The sequence below is a fragment of the Alnus glutinosa genome, chromosome 3 (assembly GCF_958979055.1).
Source record: "Alnus glutinosa chromosome 3, dhAlnGlut1.1, whole genome shotgun sequence".
NCBI lineage: Eukaryota > Viridiplantae > Streptophyta > Magnoliopsida > Fagales > Betulaceae > Alnus > Alnus glutinosa.
In genome coordinates, this window is record NC_084888.1 from 2,711,885 (window position 1) to 2,731,029 (window position 19,145).

Genomic DNA, 19,145 nt, shown 5'->3' on the forward strand with positions numbered 1-19,145 from the left:
GATAATAATAAGTTAATAATGTATTAATCCGACAATAAGTTGATATACTACCAGCCTATCAATCTGTTCTAACTGATTTTCACACATTGGTGGGAGATGTATATATATATTCTTGTTTGCATCTTGATTTGTTCGGATTAGGGAGTTTATCATCAAATTTGGGTATCAAATCAAATCAAAATATCAAATCAAATAGAGATCGATGAGATTACTTTTCCAATATACTGCTAAATATATGGAGCACTCTTCAACCCTTTAATTGTCTTGTTTCAAATAAAATTTCATGTTAATTATGGTATATTATGCCTATATATTCATGTTATCAACATGGCAAGACTAGCTTAATTAGGAAGATAATCACCATTCAAGGCAAAAAATTATAGTGGCTATTTTTATTCGCAGCCAGAAATTCGTAATCCCTGTGTCATGAAGTATCTAAATCCTATTGGGTGAGTGATCGATCCTTCCAACAAAAAAAGAATAAATCATTACATAAATAAATTATAGTATGTTAGAATAAATGCTTAATTCATTTCTCTTTTTGCTATAAGCTTTTTAAGATAATTAAGTAATGATTTAATATGGTATCAAGAACAAAGGTCTTAAGTTTGAACTTAACTTGTCTCCATAATTCATCCGTAATTGAATATTCCACGTGTTAAACCTCACTTATTGAGATAATTGAGTTTGAACTCACAGGTGAGTGAGAGTGCTAAAATATTAATTAATTATTTAAATTTTTGAAATAAGTGGTGATTGTTAAATCATTTCCATTTCAAATGGTCAGGAACTCAGAATTTAAAGTTGGTATATCTAACCAGATAATTAATAACAGTCGACAACAGTTTCGAGACCAACAACAATAGCAATTAGTTGACTACGTGTGATAGGAGGTTGGGTAAGGATTATTCTCTCAATTACCTTTGTAGAAAGTTGAAGTGAAGGGTTGATCAATTTCTTCATCATAATAAACTTTAAGTATTGGGATTATTCTTGGACACAATAATATTGTCAACACAAAGAGATAGAGGGAACTGCATGTAACAGCAGCCCCATACAATATATACAAAGCTAGGCCATTCCACCATGAAAAGAGCACCTTACCTTGGGGTAGAGTTATGCCATCCTGGCCAATCCTATTGCCTGTGCCTTCCTTATCCACGACAACAATGACATGATGCTTCTGTGATCACAAATGTAGAATATCTTGCACCAACCTTTCTTTATCTCACATCCATGATCCATGCTTTTGTTTAAAAACAATGTGATGCAGGAAAAAGGAATTTAGAAGAAGAAAAAAGGTGGAAAAGAAAGGGGCCGGGATAGAGTTGCATAGAGCATAGTCCAAAGGAAAAAAGAGTTTGGTGGAGCACTCTCACCACTAAAGAAGACAAGTCATACCTCAAATAAAAACTGAATAATTATTCATCAGTTATAATCTCCATTGGAGTATAAAAGGACGTACACTTAAAAAATAAACTTATTGACCATACTCTAACACTAACCCTAACCCTAATTTGACCGACTTTGAGCCATGCTTAAAAAATGACAAAATAATGTCACGTAACTCTCAAAAATTAAATACTAATAACTAAAAGAACTAAAATAAAGATAAATGACTCATTGTCTTGTCCCGCATCACAAAGAGACAAGATAAAGAGCTATAATTAAGTGCTCATTCTTCTTTATTTTATAATTTGCAAGCAACTAGCTTGTCTTCATATTCCATTCCACTGCACTGATTAATCAAGAGGCTCCTGCAATGGGAAGTGACTAAAAAAGTGAATTTCAATATATATATATATATGAGTGGTTTAGATGCTATAGTTTGGGTTAGTGAGAGAGTAGGAAACAATCCCATGTTATAAAGCTAAGCGTTGGATTCCACGAAATGTGGATGATCAGGTTTATTCTTACCACTAACATTGTTCAAAAGAATATCATGCACAACACCACCATTCAATTCCCCTCGATCGGTAAGATTTGTTTCCTATGTCAAACATACAAGTATATGTATGGATGATTGAGGAGTTACGTCACTCTTGAGTCTTGACAACGCAAACACATAAAATAGATTTGGGTTAAAACTGATTTTGAAAACATAACTTTTAGAAGTTAAAATTTTACCAAGGCCAAGCACCGGAGGAAGTATGCAAACAGAGCAAACAACGAGAAAGGTCCATTGGAGTTCCAGCAGAGCCACCTCCGATGATTAAGTCAGGATGGATAGATAAGAAAGCAAACTAACATAATGAGAGTATAAGAAATGATTGCGTACCTAATGAAGGGTCTTACCTTTTATATATAGGCTAGTCATTCTTGCCTTCCATTGTTAGGGTTTTAGGACCTCCAACTAAAATTCTATGAAGGGAATCAAAGATTATTGAATTCACGCAGTCACAATGTGAATATTCTCTTCTATGAATATTGGGGGAGGTTTATAACATGGGAAAGCCGTTATCTAAGTAGTCGTTATGCTAACGTTGCTAGTCGAGCCATCTAAGTTTTCTCCTCTGGTCAAATCCTATCATATGTTCTCTGTTATGTTTATTTTGTGTTGAATTTTGTGGTGTGGTCGGAACTTGCGGTTCAAGCTTTATCATCCTGACCCGAATCATAGGCTCTGAAGTCTGTTTTTCCGACCTGGATTGGATTGGTGGAGCTTATATGTGACCTACCAAATAGCATATGGTGGATTGATTTGATGTTTCCTTTCTGTTGGCCTATTGACAAATGTAGACACATTTACTCCCGTATTTGATAAGTAGTCCGTATATCACCCATTTTAACATAACATCATCATCAATTTTTGAAAGTGTACTTATTGAAGGAGACTCGTAACAATATAACAACAAGTAGTGATAATACAAAAACGTCAGTTTTGATGCTTGTAGTGTGATTTAGGCTCGACAAAATAACATTGTATAATGGATATAAACATCAGGTCATTTTTTATTTGTTATAGGTGGTTTCATATGAATGCCCCTTTCCATTCTTCTGTCTTGTCACAGAATCTCTGTCGCATTATGGGGGTGTAGTGTTGATTCGTCATAGTCGACCTTGGAGCCACTTGTTATTGTCTTCAACCGACGCATAGTGAGGGCGAGGAAGAGCTTGGGTCAATGAAGGCGTCCACATTGTCGTCCAATCGTCGTGCACTTGTCCTCTTCAACTCACTTATGTTTCTTCTAGAAGTCCATTACAATTTAAAAAAAGACCTTAGGCGAGCCACTAATTTCGTCTGGAAATGGTAGCCACTGGGAACGGGAATGGTGGGCGTATGGACAACAATGATAGCAACAAAACATTTTGCCATTCCAGTAATTATTCTAGTAAGATTGTCCGACCCGGATCGGGTGCACTTACCTGTCCGTATACGGGCAGCTAATGTAAGAAGGCACCTCACCTGTTTGGGCTCCTGTTCAAGCTGCTTGGACACCTACCCAAACAGGTACTCGAGCGGGACAGGACCCACCCACCTTCTTGCATTCAATACAGGCAGCTAATTGAAACAACATAAGAGTTTAATGCAACATAGTATGCACCTCTAAGGTCCTTCACTGATTCCTACAAGAGAGTCTCATGTCATCTTTGGCATCTGAAACCAACTCAAAGTTAACCCTGCTACCCAAGCCTCAATTTTGGAATGCATTGAGAGGTTCGATCCCTACAGTACATCCCATTTAATTCACAAAAGCATTTGCATTTGCATCTCAAGTCATCTTTGTCTACTGGGCTCAAACTTTTGGACTCTGGACAAAGGAGAATCAGCAAAAGGCTGCTCCTTTGGAGTACATCTTACATAGTTAACAAAAGCATGCACTAGGTATTTGCTTCATCCTCACCTTATAGAACCCCACTTTCAATAGGATGTTGGTTGGTGTTCTCGGGCAACTCTATCCTTTCCTCTTTATCATCTTTGTAATTCTTGCATTGTCATTAACATACAAAACCTCAACTGGTTTCAACACTTTTTCTTTTCTTCAATATCTTCAACTTTCTGATTTTGTCTGGTATGGATTTACATGCTTTGATCTTTCACTTGTACATAACGATATTAAAAACAAACCATAGAGGAAAGAAAAAAGAATATTCGACATTTTTTTTAAAGAACTTTTTGTCTAAACCTATAGGATTACCTATCTTCCCACAGTTTCTGTCATGCCCAGACTTGTTTGACACAAGCTCAGCCTTTTTCTTGTAGAGGGATCTTAGTATAAATCAATAACGTTGAACTCACAGAATAATAACATAATAGAAGACATTCAATAAAGCCCTACTTTCTAGTCATCAATGTTCTTCATGTATTCCTTGGAGAGTTTAGTCTCCATTACCAGCTGCTGTTCTTTGAGGAGAGAACACCCTGATTCAAATAAAGCCTCCACCGTTTGCTGTACAACCCACATGCGAAAACACATTGATGTCACCCATTTCAAATACAAATTTCAGCTATCTCAGACGATATTTGGAATAACACCACCACCAAAAAAGAAGAAGAATAATGATGCTAACAATAATAAAATAGAAACTACAGAAATAACAATACCAGGAAAAAAAACGGAGAAATACCAGTGAAAGGATGATATCGATAATACAGTAGTGTGGCTCTGGTTACTACCACTACTTTTCAAAGTTATACAGAACTTCATTATATCATCATTTCCTTATCGACAATATCTTGACAAAGAAAGCTCAGTCACACAGTTCAGCAACAAGTCAATAACCCAATTCACACAATTATGGCTGACATTTTTAGTTTATTCATGAAACATCCAAAGGTCATTTGAGAATCAGCAGCAATAGGTCTTTCCATACTTTTTTTCTTATTTACCTATAATGGGGCAGGGCATTTAGCAGAGACGGAACTAGAATTGAGGGGGTTCATTCATAAAAATATATATTTTAGGTGGGGAAGGGGGACACCTCACCGCAGTTCTGCCCCTGGCATTTAGGCTGTCCATTCACAATATATACATGCATAGGAACCTAACAGTAACATGATCGCAACAACAATTATTATGGTTCTGTGTACCTTACAATATAAGTAATATCTCAAACAATTTCCTCCTATCATCAAAAACCCTTTTCTAACATCATTCTAGTATCAAGCAGAACAATTTCCCTAAACATTTTAGTTCAGGGAAGACATTACAGATGACCCCATAGTTTAAGGTAGATAGCAACAATTAACCATTATATAAGTATATTCTATTTTCTTAGATTCATTGATAATAATTATGTGGAGAAAGATATACAAGTAAAATTTATAGGGCTCTACAATATGTATGCTTTGCCTTTTAATATTCAGTTTTGATGGAACAGAATGAAGTCATTGCTCAATAAACCAAATTAATAAATAAACTGATAAACTAGAACTTGCTTCATACTATAAGGATTTCCAGAAAAAGAGCTGATTTGGATAGAAAATAGTAGTGATATGATTAATTACTCACCTTTGGGGGAGTGAATACAGGAAGCTTTTCATTCTTTTTTCGTCTAAGCAGTTTGTCCCCAAGTTTTTCAACACCTCCAATATCATCGATCCACTAAAATGTAAAAGCAGTAAATAAAATCTGTACATGAATTTAACAATTTTCACAAGAAAAATATTTATGCCTGTCTAGGAGATTCATACTTGAAGCCTTAAGTATGGACTAAATTAATAAATATAGTGGCAGGATTTGTCACACAACAGCAGGAAAGAGCCAACAATTAACTACTTGAGAAAGACAAAGAAAATTAGCTAACCATCTGCCCAGAGAAAATTTTATCAAGTGCCATTCATGCAGGAGGCCAAGTCAACTGTAAGACCACAAAATATTGTGTATACCAGGCAACCAAAAAGGAATCTATTTTCAAGACTAAGAAGATTCATAAGTGAGTCAGCACATCCTCATTGTGAAAGAAGTTATGAAGCATGGCATGTGACTTCTAGATTTAGCTGCAAGTAGACAAATATCTGGCTCACATTTCCAATCAAATCGATTGTATCTTGTTTAAGTCATAGTCAAGGATATCAACCTGTTAGACTCAGGTAATCATGCTAGCTTGATAAGCTAGCTTCTGAAGTCTTTTAACAACCCTCTATGAAAAGCAGCTACTCCCACTGACCTTACCACCTTAGCATCCACAAAGTATGTTAATAAATCAAGATCCTTCCATTGAAAATCCTAACTAAGATGTTTTTTAAGATAAAAATATTGCCTCCTGATCGCTCTGTCACGACAATGTCACCAGCATGTAGTGGAAAAACAGAAAAATAGAGAATGATTATTCTAAATAGGCATATTACCTTGCTGAGAAGATTTGATAAAATGGATGGTGTTAATATGAAAAACTATGACCCTCGTGCTACCCATTTGCTAGGATTCTATGACGGCTATAGTCCTAAAAAGATTCACTGTTTTAGAAGCAGCAACACATTAAAGGTGGAGGCCTAAATAGAAGCAAATTAAACTGATCCTGTTGCAAATAGAACATACACTTTAGGATTTTATACAAGTAGGAGAGAGTTTGGCGCCATCCTGCTTTTTTTTTTTTTAATAAGAAATCGAAATATCATTAAAAAGCGCAAAAGACGCAATTCAGATACACAAGAAGTATACAAGGGGACACTTAACTAGAAAGAAAAAGACGGTCAATAACATCAGAAAGTCTAAAGTCCTAGTGGAAAAGAGTATTGAAGGACTTTAAATCCACCACCGTCTTCTTGCGGTCTTCAAAACTCTTATCATTTATTTCCTTACAAATACACCACAAAAGATAAAACGGTACCATTTGTCCCTAAAGTTCAGCTAATAATAAATGATTAATTTAATCATTTAATTAAATATTTTAACACTTCTCCTCACGTGTGAGTCAACAAGTGAGACCGAACACGTGGATTATTTAATTGAAATTGGTAGGGTAAATTATGAAACTAGGGTTCGAACTCAGTACTTTTGCTCTGAACCATGTTAAATCACCACTTATCTAAAAAACTTAAATTAATAGGAAATGATAAACTAAATTATTTAATTAATATTCTAACACATGATAGTTGCTTCAAGTGGCTAAAAGTTAATATAGATAATTGTAGCAATCTACTTGCTAGGTGTCTGACTGAAAAGAAATTGATATGTTCCTCTTCAACCCTTTTCTCCCCATAAATTCTCCACTTTATTTTCTCATTTAAAGCCCATAAATTACCTGCATGCTCCCTATTCATAATAATTCAACAGGTGGAAAAGCTATAGAAATTTACAATCTTTGTGCAAGAGAATAGAGGAGAAAACCCAAAAAAAAAAAAAAAAAAAAAAACCAATACTTTGCATAGTCTTTTACAATTCAAAACAGGATGTTATATACCTTTGAGATTGACTTGTCATATGTTCGAGACCTAAGAGCTCCATAAAAATCCAAAGCTGCCCAATCACCAAAGTGAATGCATCAATTAATAAACTAACTAACAGAAATGAATTTATACATTTTAACTCTCATTCAGCAAGGTAAAACAAGGAACATGATTGTTGAGAACAATGAAAAAACAAAAGCCCAAATATATGTACAAGGACTGCAGTGCAATACATGTAAAACAGCCCAAACAGAACAACAGTGTACCACTATATCTGTTAGCCTACCAAAACAAGAAAAAGAAATCCCAGTGGGATCATAAACCGAGAGTTTGTTAAAGGAAGAAAAGAACTTCGAATTTATAACCAACATAATCCATGGAAATGGGCAAAGATGTAAGAGGAACCTATACAAAGGAACATGGTGCCAAAACAACAGCAAGGATAAGAAGAAGCAAACAAGCTTGCAACACCTGGCAGTTCTGAAATTGTTTTTGGAAGCTGCTATTTCTGGATAGAAACAATAAAATTAGTTTAAGTGTACACTTCATCTCAATACTGGATTATTCTATCATTTTAAACAGTTTTTCCTCTAAATTATGGAAGGTTTTCCACTTAAAATCTCTATTGCACATCTCTCTATGTAGCAGCCAGCGTCCATGATATCAGCTTTAAATTGTTTTCTTTTCTTTTTTCAAAATTTTCAGGAAAGGACAGATCTAAAGGATTAGAGTCTCAAAATCATTACAGAAGCTAGATTAAAGTAGTGATGTAATGGGTGTTGATATGATTGTTTTGTGCAATAAAAGTAGGGACATTGTTATCCTCAACCTGAAGGTGGAGGTTGGGGGGGGGGGGGGGTTGCGGATTGAGTATACATAGCTTTATTTAGTGTCAGCTACCATGTTAAGAACCAAAGAGATTTCCCTAAGTAAAAACCATATTGATTTGATTAAGTGCACATTTAAGCACGTGAGGAAACATAAAACCTTTAGACCCTTAGATATCCTTCTACCTTTTTCTCTCGAAATAACTTGCATAACAGAAAAAAAAAAAAAAAAAAAATGTGAAGGGAACGTATAATTAGGTGTCATGATTCAGACCATCAAAGAAGAACTACCACAGAGAAACCTCAAAACCTGTAAAAATGTAGAAAGGAAAGGACTAGAATAATAAAAATTTGACTGGAACTCACAACTTAATGTTTAATAAGAAGAATCACACAAATAATGACAATGATGAAATGGTACTAGCTCTAATCTGGAAAACCTATGCAAGCATATTGCTTATATTGGTAAGATACAAAAATAACATCCAAAGTTACTGTCACAGGGTTTCCTTCAAATTCCACCGACTTCGATGCACTATAGAAGTTACAGAAAAGTAAACAATTCAGAAAGTACATGAAAAACAGAGTATTTACCTTGATTAGGAAATTTGTCCACTATTCTTATAACATCATCCCTAGAAATGCCATCTTTCTCATACATTTGATGGACAATATTGACGATATCTTCATGATTAGGCTGCCTGTTTCACAAGCAGTATTTCAGAAAATGGTTGGGTGACATAGCTCTGTTACTTGCACAATGAACGAGATTTGTAAAAATCACAATGTACACATTGCTAATAGTTCATACTATGTGGTTAAAAAAAACATATCACAATGCACACATTGCTAATAGTTGATACTACGTGGTTTAAAAAAACATAGTAGGTTAAAACATGACAAAACAGAGCAAAGAAAGTCCTTTGGTTAGTTTCTTGGAAGGTTTTAGCTGCCAAAAGTTGAGTATGAGGGGTAGGTGTAGAAGCTAGAACGATTGATTTGGGTTGGAAAATATTGAATCTCTGTGAGCTTTTATGGCTGGAAAAGAGGATTAAAGTAGCAGGATTTTATGTGAAAGCAAGGGGTTTTATATATATAGGAGACTAGGTTAAGGGTTTAATGGTAGAGAAGATTGGTCAAAGTTACAAAATTAGGTTTTGAAGGATGATAAAGTTGCTAGAAACTAAAGAGGAAGAAGGAGAAGAAGATGGGTTTCTAGGCGTCAAACACAAATTTCCTAGCATCACACCTAGGTTTTCCTCGGTATCACACCACACATTAGATTTACATTACACAAACCTCAAAGAGCATATTTGCTGGAGATTTCTCAAAGCTATTTGTGAATAGGTATTGTCCCAATCATAGCTAAATAATATAATTCTTTTAAAGGCAAAGAAGTAAATGAAAGGACATAATATAAAAATAATCTCCGTACCAGTAAAACTTTTCCATTCTTCCATCGCGAATCAAGGGAGCATAAATAGTTGAAAGATCATTCCCTGTAACAATGATAGGAATTCTATTTGTGACATCTGATTCTCGCCAGTCTTGTCCAATACTCACTCTTGTAGGATTATCTGCCAGATTCATCAGAGTTCCAACAACAATTTGATTGTTGACAGTCATTTGAGTGTTTCCTAGATAAGAACAGAAATATACTTTCAGAATAGTGAAATAGTTTTCAAAGTTCTAAGACAAGTAAGGAAAAACTAGGACTTAGAACATACAAAGACCATAGAATATATATATATATATTTTCTTCTTCTTCTGTTTGAATTAATTCTAATTTTCTATTCAAATCAAACAGTAGCTCACCGAATCTACCGAGGCCAGCATCAATATCATTGATCATCAAGCAGCTCATCTTGCCCTGCAGTAGTCAAGAAAAATGAGACTAAACAACAATGATAACATGAACAAACCACAAGAAAGATCCATCAGTGCAACAGCATGAATAAAAAGGAGGATCATAATTGCAGATTGACATTGAAAACATGATATTGTAAAACAAGTTTTTGGAACATAATGAAAGAGGAAAACTGATGTTGGTACTATTTTAAACAAAGATAGCAAAAAACCAAACAATCTAATAATGAAATTAAACTTAGATTTTAGATCAATAATAGAATTACAAAGAGCAAAAGGGGGCACAACAAAATTCACTAGGAGTATACAACGGGAAACCCCTTTAAAGAAATAGAAAAGAAAAAATATATATAAATAGTATTTCATTTTTTAGAGCATAGTACAAATCCTAAAAAGAAACAAAGCAGCTATTGAGTTAGAAAATAATGGAATCCTAAAAAGAACCGAAGCAGCTATTGGGGGATGTGGCTAAACTCAAGAAAATAAAGCCTTTAAAAATCTGATGTTTGTCTCTCCCAAGGACTTCTCCAAGCCTCCAAATTCCCATTTATTTTCTTTCCAACCGAATACTCCACATCAAGCAAGAAAGAACAGATATCTAAGCAACCAAAACCCTCCCACCTTTACATTTCATATCTTAGGTGGAGGACAAGTCAACTAAAGTACATGGCATAGTCAAATAGACTCCAAAGAGAGATGAGAACAACTAAAGAACCCTAAGTACCAAAGAATGTAAAAGTAAATGATCCAGTCTCTTCATCCCTTTAAACATGTAGCATCATCTAAGAATGAACTGTTTACGCTTCGTGAACTCTCAATAGTCAAAATATGACTCAAAACTGCAGTTCACACAAAGAAAGAAGTTTCAAAGCTGCCAGCTGAATAAGTCTCACATTCCAACGCAACAAACCAGCAGACGACCCATGTAACAGCCTTAGTTACTCATTTATCAGAAGCAGATAACAGTTGCAATGTCACCTCACCATACCGCACCACGTCTTGGCAGAAGCAGTATAGACACATTTGCCAACCTCAAAAATGTATTGGAAATGCATCCCACTTGCTTCAACTGCTCGTTGCCCATCCCATGAGTGCGCATTACAGAGCAGTCCCCCCCCCCCCCCCCCCCCAGCACTTTTCAATACTTCAAACTTACCACCACCCTCCATCCGTCTCTGCAAACCATCCCTCTTCCATGGCAATCCACAAAGCCCAATCAAGAATATGCAAAATTCTAACAGCCAAACATCCCTCATAAGTTATAAATTCATTAAATATATATTTAATTTTGAACTTAACTTTATTGAATTTAGATTTAAGGACTTTTCATTATGATGAATAATAGCCTATCAATTATAGTTACAAAATCCACAGTGAATGATGTTTTTTGATAAGTCATGATCAATGATAAGCCATCACCTTGAATTATCAAGATACTTCTATCCCATCTTCTAATATTGCATGCATTGTAAAGATTGGAATCGAGAAGAGTGTCTGAGCACTAGAGACTGAATGGAAAGCATGGAAGGCATGTCAGCTTATATCAGTCTCGTGATGAGTTGCACCTAGTTACAGCTAGCTCACTCAATTTTCCCTCAACTCTAGTCTCTCTCTTTTTCCGGCCCTTTTTTTCTTTAACAAACATAATTAAGTCACAGGTAAATGCAGCAAGCCCAGTATACTTCAAACAAATAAAGGAGGTAGAATCATTTGGATATCACAAAAAGAAAAGTAAATAAGAGAGAAATAAGCACAATAGATCACATTAAACAATACCCTTTAACTTCAAAAACCTAGACAAGCATATATCAACAGTGAAAGTGGTAAAACTTTTAACTTGGTTCTGGACCACTTGAGAAGCTGTTCTGTAGCGCTCCCGTATCAACTTTCCAGGCTCTCCTGTTAATTGAAATTAAATTTCATGTAATTTTATGCTTAATATTAAATGAAACAGTAGAGAGGAAGAACCAAAAAAAAAAAAAACACTTCTATTATCTCGCAGAAAAGAACAGCTAAAATATTTGTTTCTTGAAAATTGACAAATTGAAAGAAGTTGGAAACAGAAATGTAATTAACAAGATTTGTTGTTCAAAAATTAAAGTATAGGATACATTATTTAATTGAAACAAAAGTACATAACAAACAATTTAGAACCTTCAAACTAACCCACAGCACGAAACTGTGTTATTAGGTTTTTCATTTTTATTTTTATTTTTTATTTATTTTTATTGCTTCAAAAGAAGGCTAACTAATAAAGCACATATATAGACAAGTATATATATTTATAAAAGGGATAAACTATGATAATGCGCCACCATATTGATAGCACATCATCCATTAGATCTACAAACATAAAGGCAGTAATCTTTTACACTTTCTATGAATTGACAGAGCTCAGTGATATTTTTCTTTATTGTTAAGAGTAAATATGTTATGCATAGGTCAAAAAGGATGCCTTTCTTCATGTGGACAGAAGTACTAAATTTCATTATTTGACATTGTTATCACTTACATAGGATTATCTTCATCAATTGAATAGCTAGAATTGCTAAAAAAATCAATTATTATATGTGAAAATAGATGAAGCCTTATCAATCTTGGTATGGTGCCGCCCTATCATAGTTTTATCCCATTATACATTTATACCTATATTTATTTGTTAAAAATCAAAACTAGAATCCACCCCACCTGAACCCATCCCAACCCTTGGCCACTTGTACCACAACTCAGATAATAAGCAAGCTGTGCTAGAAACCCATCATACCAGCTCTTTCGGATTCCAGCTCTCCAGCAGACATAATGACGGGTTCAATTCCCATGGTTTGGAATATAAGTTCAGTCTGAAATGATTTTCCTTGCCCTTTTCCACCCCAAATACCTGTATCATGTTTCAGGAAAAAAAAAATTTAAATAAAAACCACGTGTAAAGAAACATCTCACTTTTTCTCTTTTCTTGAGCTAATAATATCATAAGTTTATAGCTAACATAGAGCTACTCTAGTCATAACTTAAGTTGAAAAAATTAAGAAATTTCTTGAATAGAAAGGTATAAATCCATGAAAACTCATATAGCACAATCATTAGACTAACAGTGTAATTCATATAAGTATGAATGAGGCTCGTCAATAATAATAATTATCGGTCATTACGTTATAAGAAGAGAGCAAAATGTTGCAATAGGAACCGCCCACAAAACAAATTTAATAAAATAATTATTTAACAACCTCTTTTCTACTTTATAGAAATTTCTACTGATAAAAAATAATTGTGAATACTTACCAAGGATCAAAGGAACCTTGGTATTGAGAAGATGAGCAATGCAGTTCTTGACAATGTGGGTTACTGCACCAACAACAAAATATATACAAGTTAACATAAGTTTTTTTTTTTTTTTATAAGTATATACAAGTTAACATAAGTATCAATATTTTTTAATAACTATGATTTATAAAGTGCATAAAACATAGAGTCCAATAAAAGTAAAACAATTTAGTAATCACACCACAAAAATATAATAAGTTCCTCAATACAAACATTTAAAAGGTTAGCATCAAATGTAAATGAAAACGGCGAAAAGTTACCATCTTTGACTTGAAAACTCCATGTGAGGTCAACAGTTTGAAAAATGAACACAAGATGTCAAAAACTACTTTGAAAAATCTAGACATAGACCAATTCAGTCATTTAAGCTTTCTGAAATTATAATATTATAAACAAATCCAGTCATTTATAGGCTTTCTGAAATTATAATATTATACATATATGATCCTTGCTTTTTGTTTCGGTATTGAAAAAAATTATTAAAAAATCCAGTATAGCAGGAGTCTCTTGAGCACAAATGCAATTTAATTTTGATATATTTTATTTTTGGATATGTAATAAAGATTTTATAGAGAATAAAAGCATAGATAAAGAGGATGAGTATCCTATATCCTCTCAAAATCTCAAGAAATTACAATAAAAAATTCAAGAGAAATTCAAATCCAAGAAAGAATTGTAATGTATACTAGCCAAAGCATGCAGCCGATCAAACAATGTAGGAAACGTTTTTAAAATGAGTTTCCGTCCAACACCATGTCGTTAAAATTTAATCCTATCCCTCCAAGTTCTCCATATAATACAAAGTGGATCAGCCCCCTAATCACACCACGGAAATGACAACTAAATCTTCTTCTGTTACAGGTCCAAGTTATTTGGGTTTTGTGTTTCCGAATGCCACTTTTCGACCGAGTCACCATGTGATGATGGGATGGGTCGTTGTATTCACCAATATCTTGGTCATCTAACCAAGGTAGGTTTGCGAGTGATGAACCGATCTCGGGGAAACTGAGTGAGAGAGAGCTTTAGACTTCTATGCTCTTTCCAACTTGTAAACACTTTAATCAAAGTCATCACCTGATGCAACATAGAAAAACAAAGCTAATAACCACAACTTACATGCCATAAATGCAAGAAGAGGTGATTTACCATCTCACCATATATATATATATATATATATACATTTTTTTATAAGCAAGCAAGATATCAATGAAAAGCAATCTCACCATAAATCTTATACATGCAACCGTCCACGATGATTTTTCCCCTTTTTTCTGTGATTATCAATAGTCAAATTCTACCCAAAGCAACTGTTTGGACAAAAAATGCTACTTTTTGTGGCTTTGCACGCAAAATATTCCCATAGAAATCCGACCACGGAACGACCTCTAAGAGCCTCAAGGATGGAAGATTAGAGTATAATAAATCCAAAAGAGTGTCAACTGCCCCTAACTCCCAATCTTACAATGGTCTCTGAGATTCAAGATTCCAATGCCAATCCCCTTCACGAATCTTGCAAAGGCATTTCAATTATGATATTAAAATTGCTTTAGGTATTTCAAACCGAGATTGAGAAGTCTACATGGGTCAACATGAGGGTCATGTCCTCAAGAGTTTAAATTGCCAATACTCAAGAAGAACTAGTATATTACAAAATCATTGATTAAAATACAAGCCCTTATGAGGTTAGTATCAATTTTTAAATCATGGAAGTTGAACTATCATCAAAAAAGTCTTGCTTACAACACAACTTTCACTGTTGCAAATCAATTCTTAAATTTCAGACTATAACAATCTTTATTAAATTCAAGGACACCAGCACGTCCAAAAAGTGTCAAGTTCACAGACATATGTGAACGAGAAAAAGAGGTGACTATATCAATTCTCTAGAAAGCTCTAGTTGGCAGATTTGATCAATAAATTATTTCCTTTACCCAGAGAAGTAGATGATTTAGTTCACATAACCTCGGTTAGCATGGTCCGTCTAGGACATTGCAGATTCCCTGATCATGAGTGGAGTTGGTCTTTGTCATTCCACATTTTTATGTTTATAGTGCTGAAGCAGGTTAAGAAACCAAAACCAAGTTGTTTCTATGCTAATTGATAATGTGAAGAATGAATAAGTTTTATCAATCTAGGAAATATGTGAGTCAATAACTTCTTGGTGTGAGGGATCAATAACTTCTTGCCGTAAGGAGAGCCCTCACATATAGAACTTCATAAGATACTCAATGATTAAAAAAAATGCCTCTAACCTAAGCTAAGAGCAATTGATGGCCTTCAATTAGCATATGGAGAAAATATGGGACTTCGATCGAAAACATCCCTATAACCATCTTAGATTTGAAGAATGGAAAGGAAAGACAATCACACAATTGTACAGTAACTGGAATTGCTGCATCCAAGAAGATTAAAGCTTCAAAAAAGTAATAGTAAGGAAAATTTGATCAGGATAGGACCAGCCACTAACATCAATTATCTGAAGGAATGATTAACATATAAATCCTTCCTACCTTGGATTAATTACTGATGAAGTAAATGGAGAATTTCACAAAGCAATTATATTTGGAATCCATGGATAGACATGATGTCTCACAAACTGTAACGTAGATTTGTCAACCACAAAAAGACAGAACAATGCAAAACATCGAAAAGGAAATATTGCTTTCAATACCCTTTTCCAATTTTTTTAAATAAAACAATAAAACACATGGCAGATAACCATTGGAATGACTGATAACAAACATGAAAATGCATCTAGCAATGGGAAGTTGACTAGAGTTTGGTCATTTTTACCAAATTTTCTTACTGCTTTAACATAATTCATCACAGTTTTTTTACCTTTTCCCAGTTTTGTAGGACTTACCAACTTTATCCTGTCAAAGAAAAGTAAATGGAAAAACGTAAAAACACAATCTACATCTTAATTGGCAAGATACAGAGCATCACATGAAAATATCTTGGGAAAAAGAAGAGAAATATTAAAGCGAAGTGCAGGAGCCTCAACAACATAAGTAACAACATTAATATGTCAGCTCTTCAAAATGACAATTATCAAAGAAGCCAGAAATAGCAAGATGTGTACTAGATAGGCGAACAAATAAAGCATTTTTGGCAGATAACTTACAATGTGGTACTAAAATATGCATAAGAAAATAAACATTAATTTTTCACAAAGTCTATGTAGCATTATTTATAAAATTGACCAACATATGATAGCAAACTATCTGAACTCAAAGATAGAAAATATGAAAAAGTAATAGAACACTGAAAAAAGAGACTCAAAAAAGACCTCTTCCCATCGAAGGTTATGGGAGAGATTTAACAACTTAGATTTCTACACCCTGAAATGCTGAAATCTAAAGAAACCGTGAAAACAGTTTATTACATTTAAAATGATCAAAAAATTCTGTAGAGCTCTTACTCTCTCAAAAATTTGCTGATTTATCATTCCAGTGGAACCAAGTGACAGAAACAAAGCAAAGTTTTCAGATAACATGTTCTCTAGCAACCAAGACCTAAACACACAGAAATTGCACGCTCTCAAGAAAGCAGTTGCGCTGTGTCCTATAATTCTCGTGGATTTTAATGTAGATATGTAGCAAAATGTAAAACATATATATATAATGCAATAAATAATAAAGTCCAGTTGATGAAGGACCCTCAAACCGAGATATCAACCAGTCAACCATGAAGTGATGCTCCATCAATTGCTGTTGATCAACCCAAATAAGAAAAGAATTCAGTAATATTATGACAAACCTCTTGCCATATCCAAACAAGTCTGGATGCACCCTTCTCAAATTTCAGAAAAGCCAGGATTAGAAAAATTATATCCTTTCTTCACCATGTTTATACCACGTGTTAAGATAACATTTTTTATTTTTTTTAAATGAATCACATACTAAGATACCATAAAGAAAACATGGTAGCGTTTTCCTTCTTTGGTCTGACTCTTAGACCTTGGAGAGCAAGATCGGCTGAAGTATATATAAATAGAATTGGAGGCTCAGCCCATTTAGGGTCCGTTTGGGTTTACGATTTCAAAAAGTACAATTTAAAAATAGCAATTTTTAAAAACGCAGTTAAGTGTGGCAAAATTGCAGTTTGACCTTTAAAATCGCAAGTTAGCCTTTAAAATTCTGCGTTTTAAAAAAAGTATCTCATTGCCTGCGATTTGAAAAAGCAGTTTTTTGTATTTTTAAATCGCAATTTTTTAAAAACGTAATTCCCAAACGATTCATTTTCTGCGATTTTGTTTAAAATCGCATTTTTTTGTCTACGAAATCGTAATTTCAAACGCACCCTTAGAGTAAACGCAACTTAAACACTCACTATTCCCACACATTGCTTTGTTTTTTAATGAAAGAAAATCCATCCAACTTATTCCCACCTAGAGAGAGAGAGAGAGAGCGTTCAACTTATGCCATAATTTCCATCACTAAAACAAAAGAAAGAAGGAATTTTTCACTCTGATCCGCCAGATTCGGTTCAAACCGGTCACTTGACTCACTTACATCAATTTTGTGTTATATTTATCACAAACATTCATACTCAACAGTGGTATGTGGTTCTCCCCATTAGCATAATTGAGGCACAACTACAAGTCAATTTATTTATTTTTTGAACACTTCTCCTTTTCTTGGTGCTGGTGTGTATGTGACCCATAAAATCCAAAATTTACCACCATGCCAGAAAAGAAAATACAGGATAGCAATATTAAGTGCACTAAATTCTAGTTCGCTAACAAGAATTTAGGAAGAGGATACTATATAATAACACATACATCATGCAAAAAAAAAAAAAAAATCATCAAAAGTAGAACAAAACACAAAAATAGAAAATTACCATGAAGAGAGGAGCAATATAGTAATCGCCCCGAATGTACTCAAATGACCTCGTTACTTTCTGACGATAATCAAACACAATATCCGCTGCAAAAATTATATATATATTAAGCAAACCACGAAAAAACTAAATTGCTCAATGAACCTCGGGAAATTCAAGACTCTGAAAAAAAATTACAGTCTCGTCCGAGAAAATTGCCGGCGAAGAGGTCATCGATGACGCCAGCCCTGGCTCCGACCGCGATATTCATGTTGTCAGCCTCTTTACCGAGCCTGTAGAGATAGTCCTTGCCCTCAGAGTCCTTGGCTTCCCACGATGACTGCTCGGAGAGCCTCCTGGGTCTCTCGGGCTCCCCGCGACTGTCGTTATCACCATCGTCGGCTTTCTCGGGAAAAGAAGACTTCGAACAGTGGAGGGAAAACGAAGGAAATGGGGACTTGTTGGTGGGAGCAAGCGGAAGGAAATGAAGGGGAAATGCAAAGGAGGAGAGCGCCATTTCTTTGGAATTGGAGTTGTAGGATTATCGTCAGGAAGGTATGACTCAGGGACTACTTGGCGCCACGTAAGAAACACGCCGTTAATAATTTAGAGTTCAGCGGTAACTAGAGAAAATCAATATGAACAAATTTAAAAGGACTAATAGAAATTATACTTATCATTTTTATTTCATAATTATTATAAAAAAATTTAATTAATTCTTGATTATTATTTTTTAAGTATATGAGCATTGTAGAATAGTTGTGAATAAAACATGTGATTTCTAACAAAAAAAAAATAAAAAGAACAAATAAATGTTTGCTTTGGATTGTCACATTAATATTGAAAGATAAAAATATAGTATATAATATTATTTTAAAGTTAATAATAAATGAGAAAACTTTACTTACATTCTAAAGTAAGACGCATTTTTCAACGTCCCTTTAAACTCTAAAGGCAAAAGTACACAGAACTTC

General features: G+C 34.3%; 1 protein-coding gene across 1 annotated transcript; it reads right to left on the reverse strand.

Moving 5' to 3' along the window:
* Positions 1-4,073: 4,073 nt before the first annotated feature.
* On the reverse strand, positions 4,074-18,749 carry LOC133863686 (ribulose bisphosphate carboxylase/oxygenase activase, chloroplastic). Its single transcript, XM_062299733.1, has 12 exons — positions 18,370-18,749; positions 18,193-18,278; positions 16,211-16,220; positions 13,306-13,368; positions 12,791-12,904; positions 11,864-11,925; positions 9,976-10,030; positions 9,596-9,797; positions 8,755-8,861; positions 7,348-7,403; positions 5,454-5,546; positions 4,074-4,391 (listed from the first exon to the last, which is right to left on the reverse strand). The coding sequence occupies exons 1-12, from the start codon at positions 18,686-18,688 to the stop codon at positions 4,284-4,286; spliced, it is 1,275 nt and encodes a 424-aa protein (XP_062155717.1). The 5' UTR covers positions 18,689-18,749; the 3' UTR covers positions 4,074-4,283.
* Positions 18,750-19,145: the final 396 nt, after the last annotated feature.

Coding starts and splice junctions, on each gene's coding strand:
- LOC133863686 (XM_062299733.1), bottom strand. CDS start 18,688: ATGGCGCTCTCCTCCTTTGCATTTCCCCTTCATTTCCTTCCGCTTGCT. Junction 11,926..12,790: donor GCTGGAATCCGAAAGAGCTG/GTATGATGGGTT, acceptor TTCAATTAACAG/GAGAGCCTGGAAAGTTGATA. Junction 9,798..9,975: donor TGCTGGCCTCGGTAGATTCG/GTGAGCTACTGT, acceptor GTTCTTATCTAG/GAAACACTCAAATGACTGTC.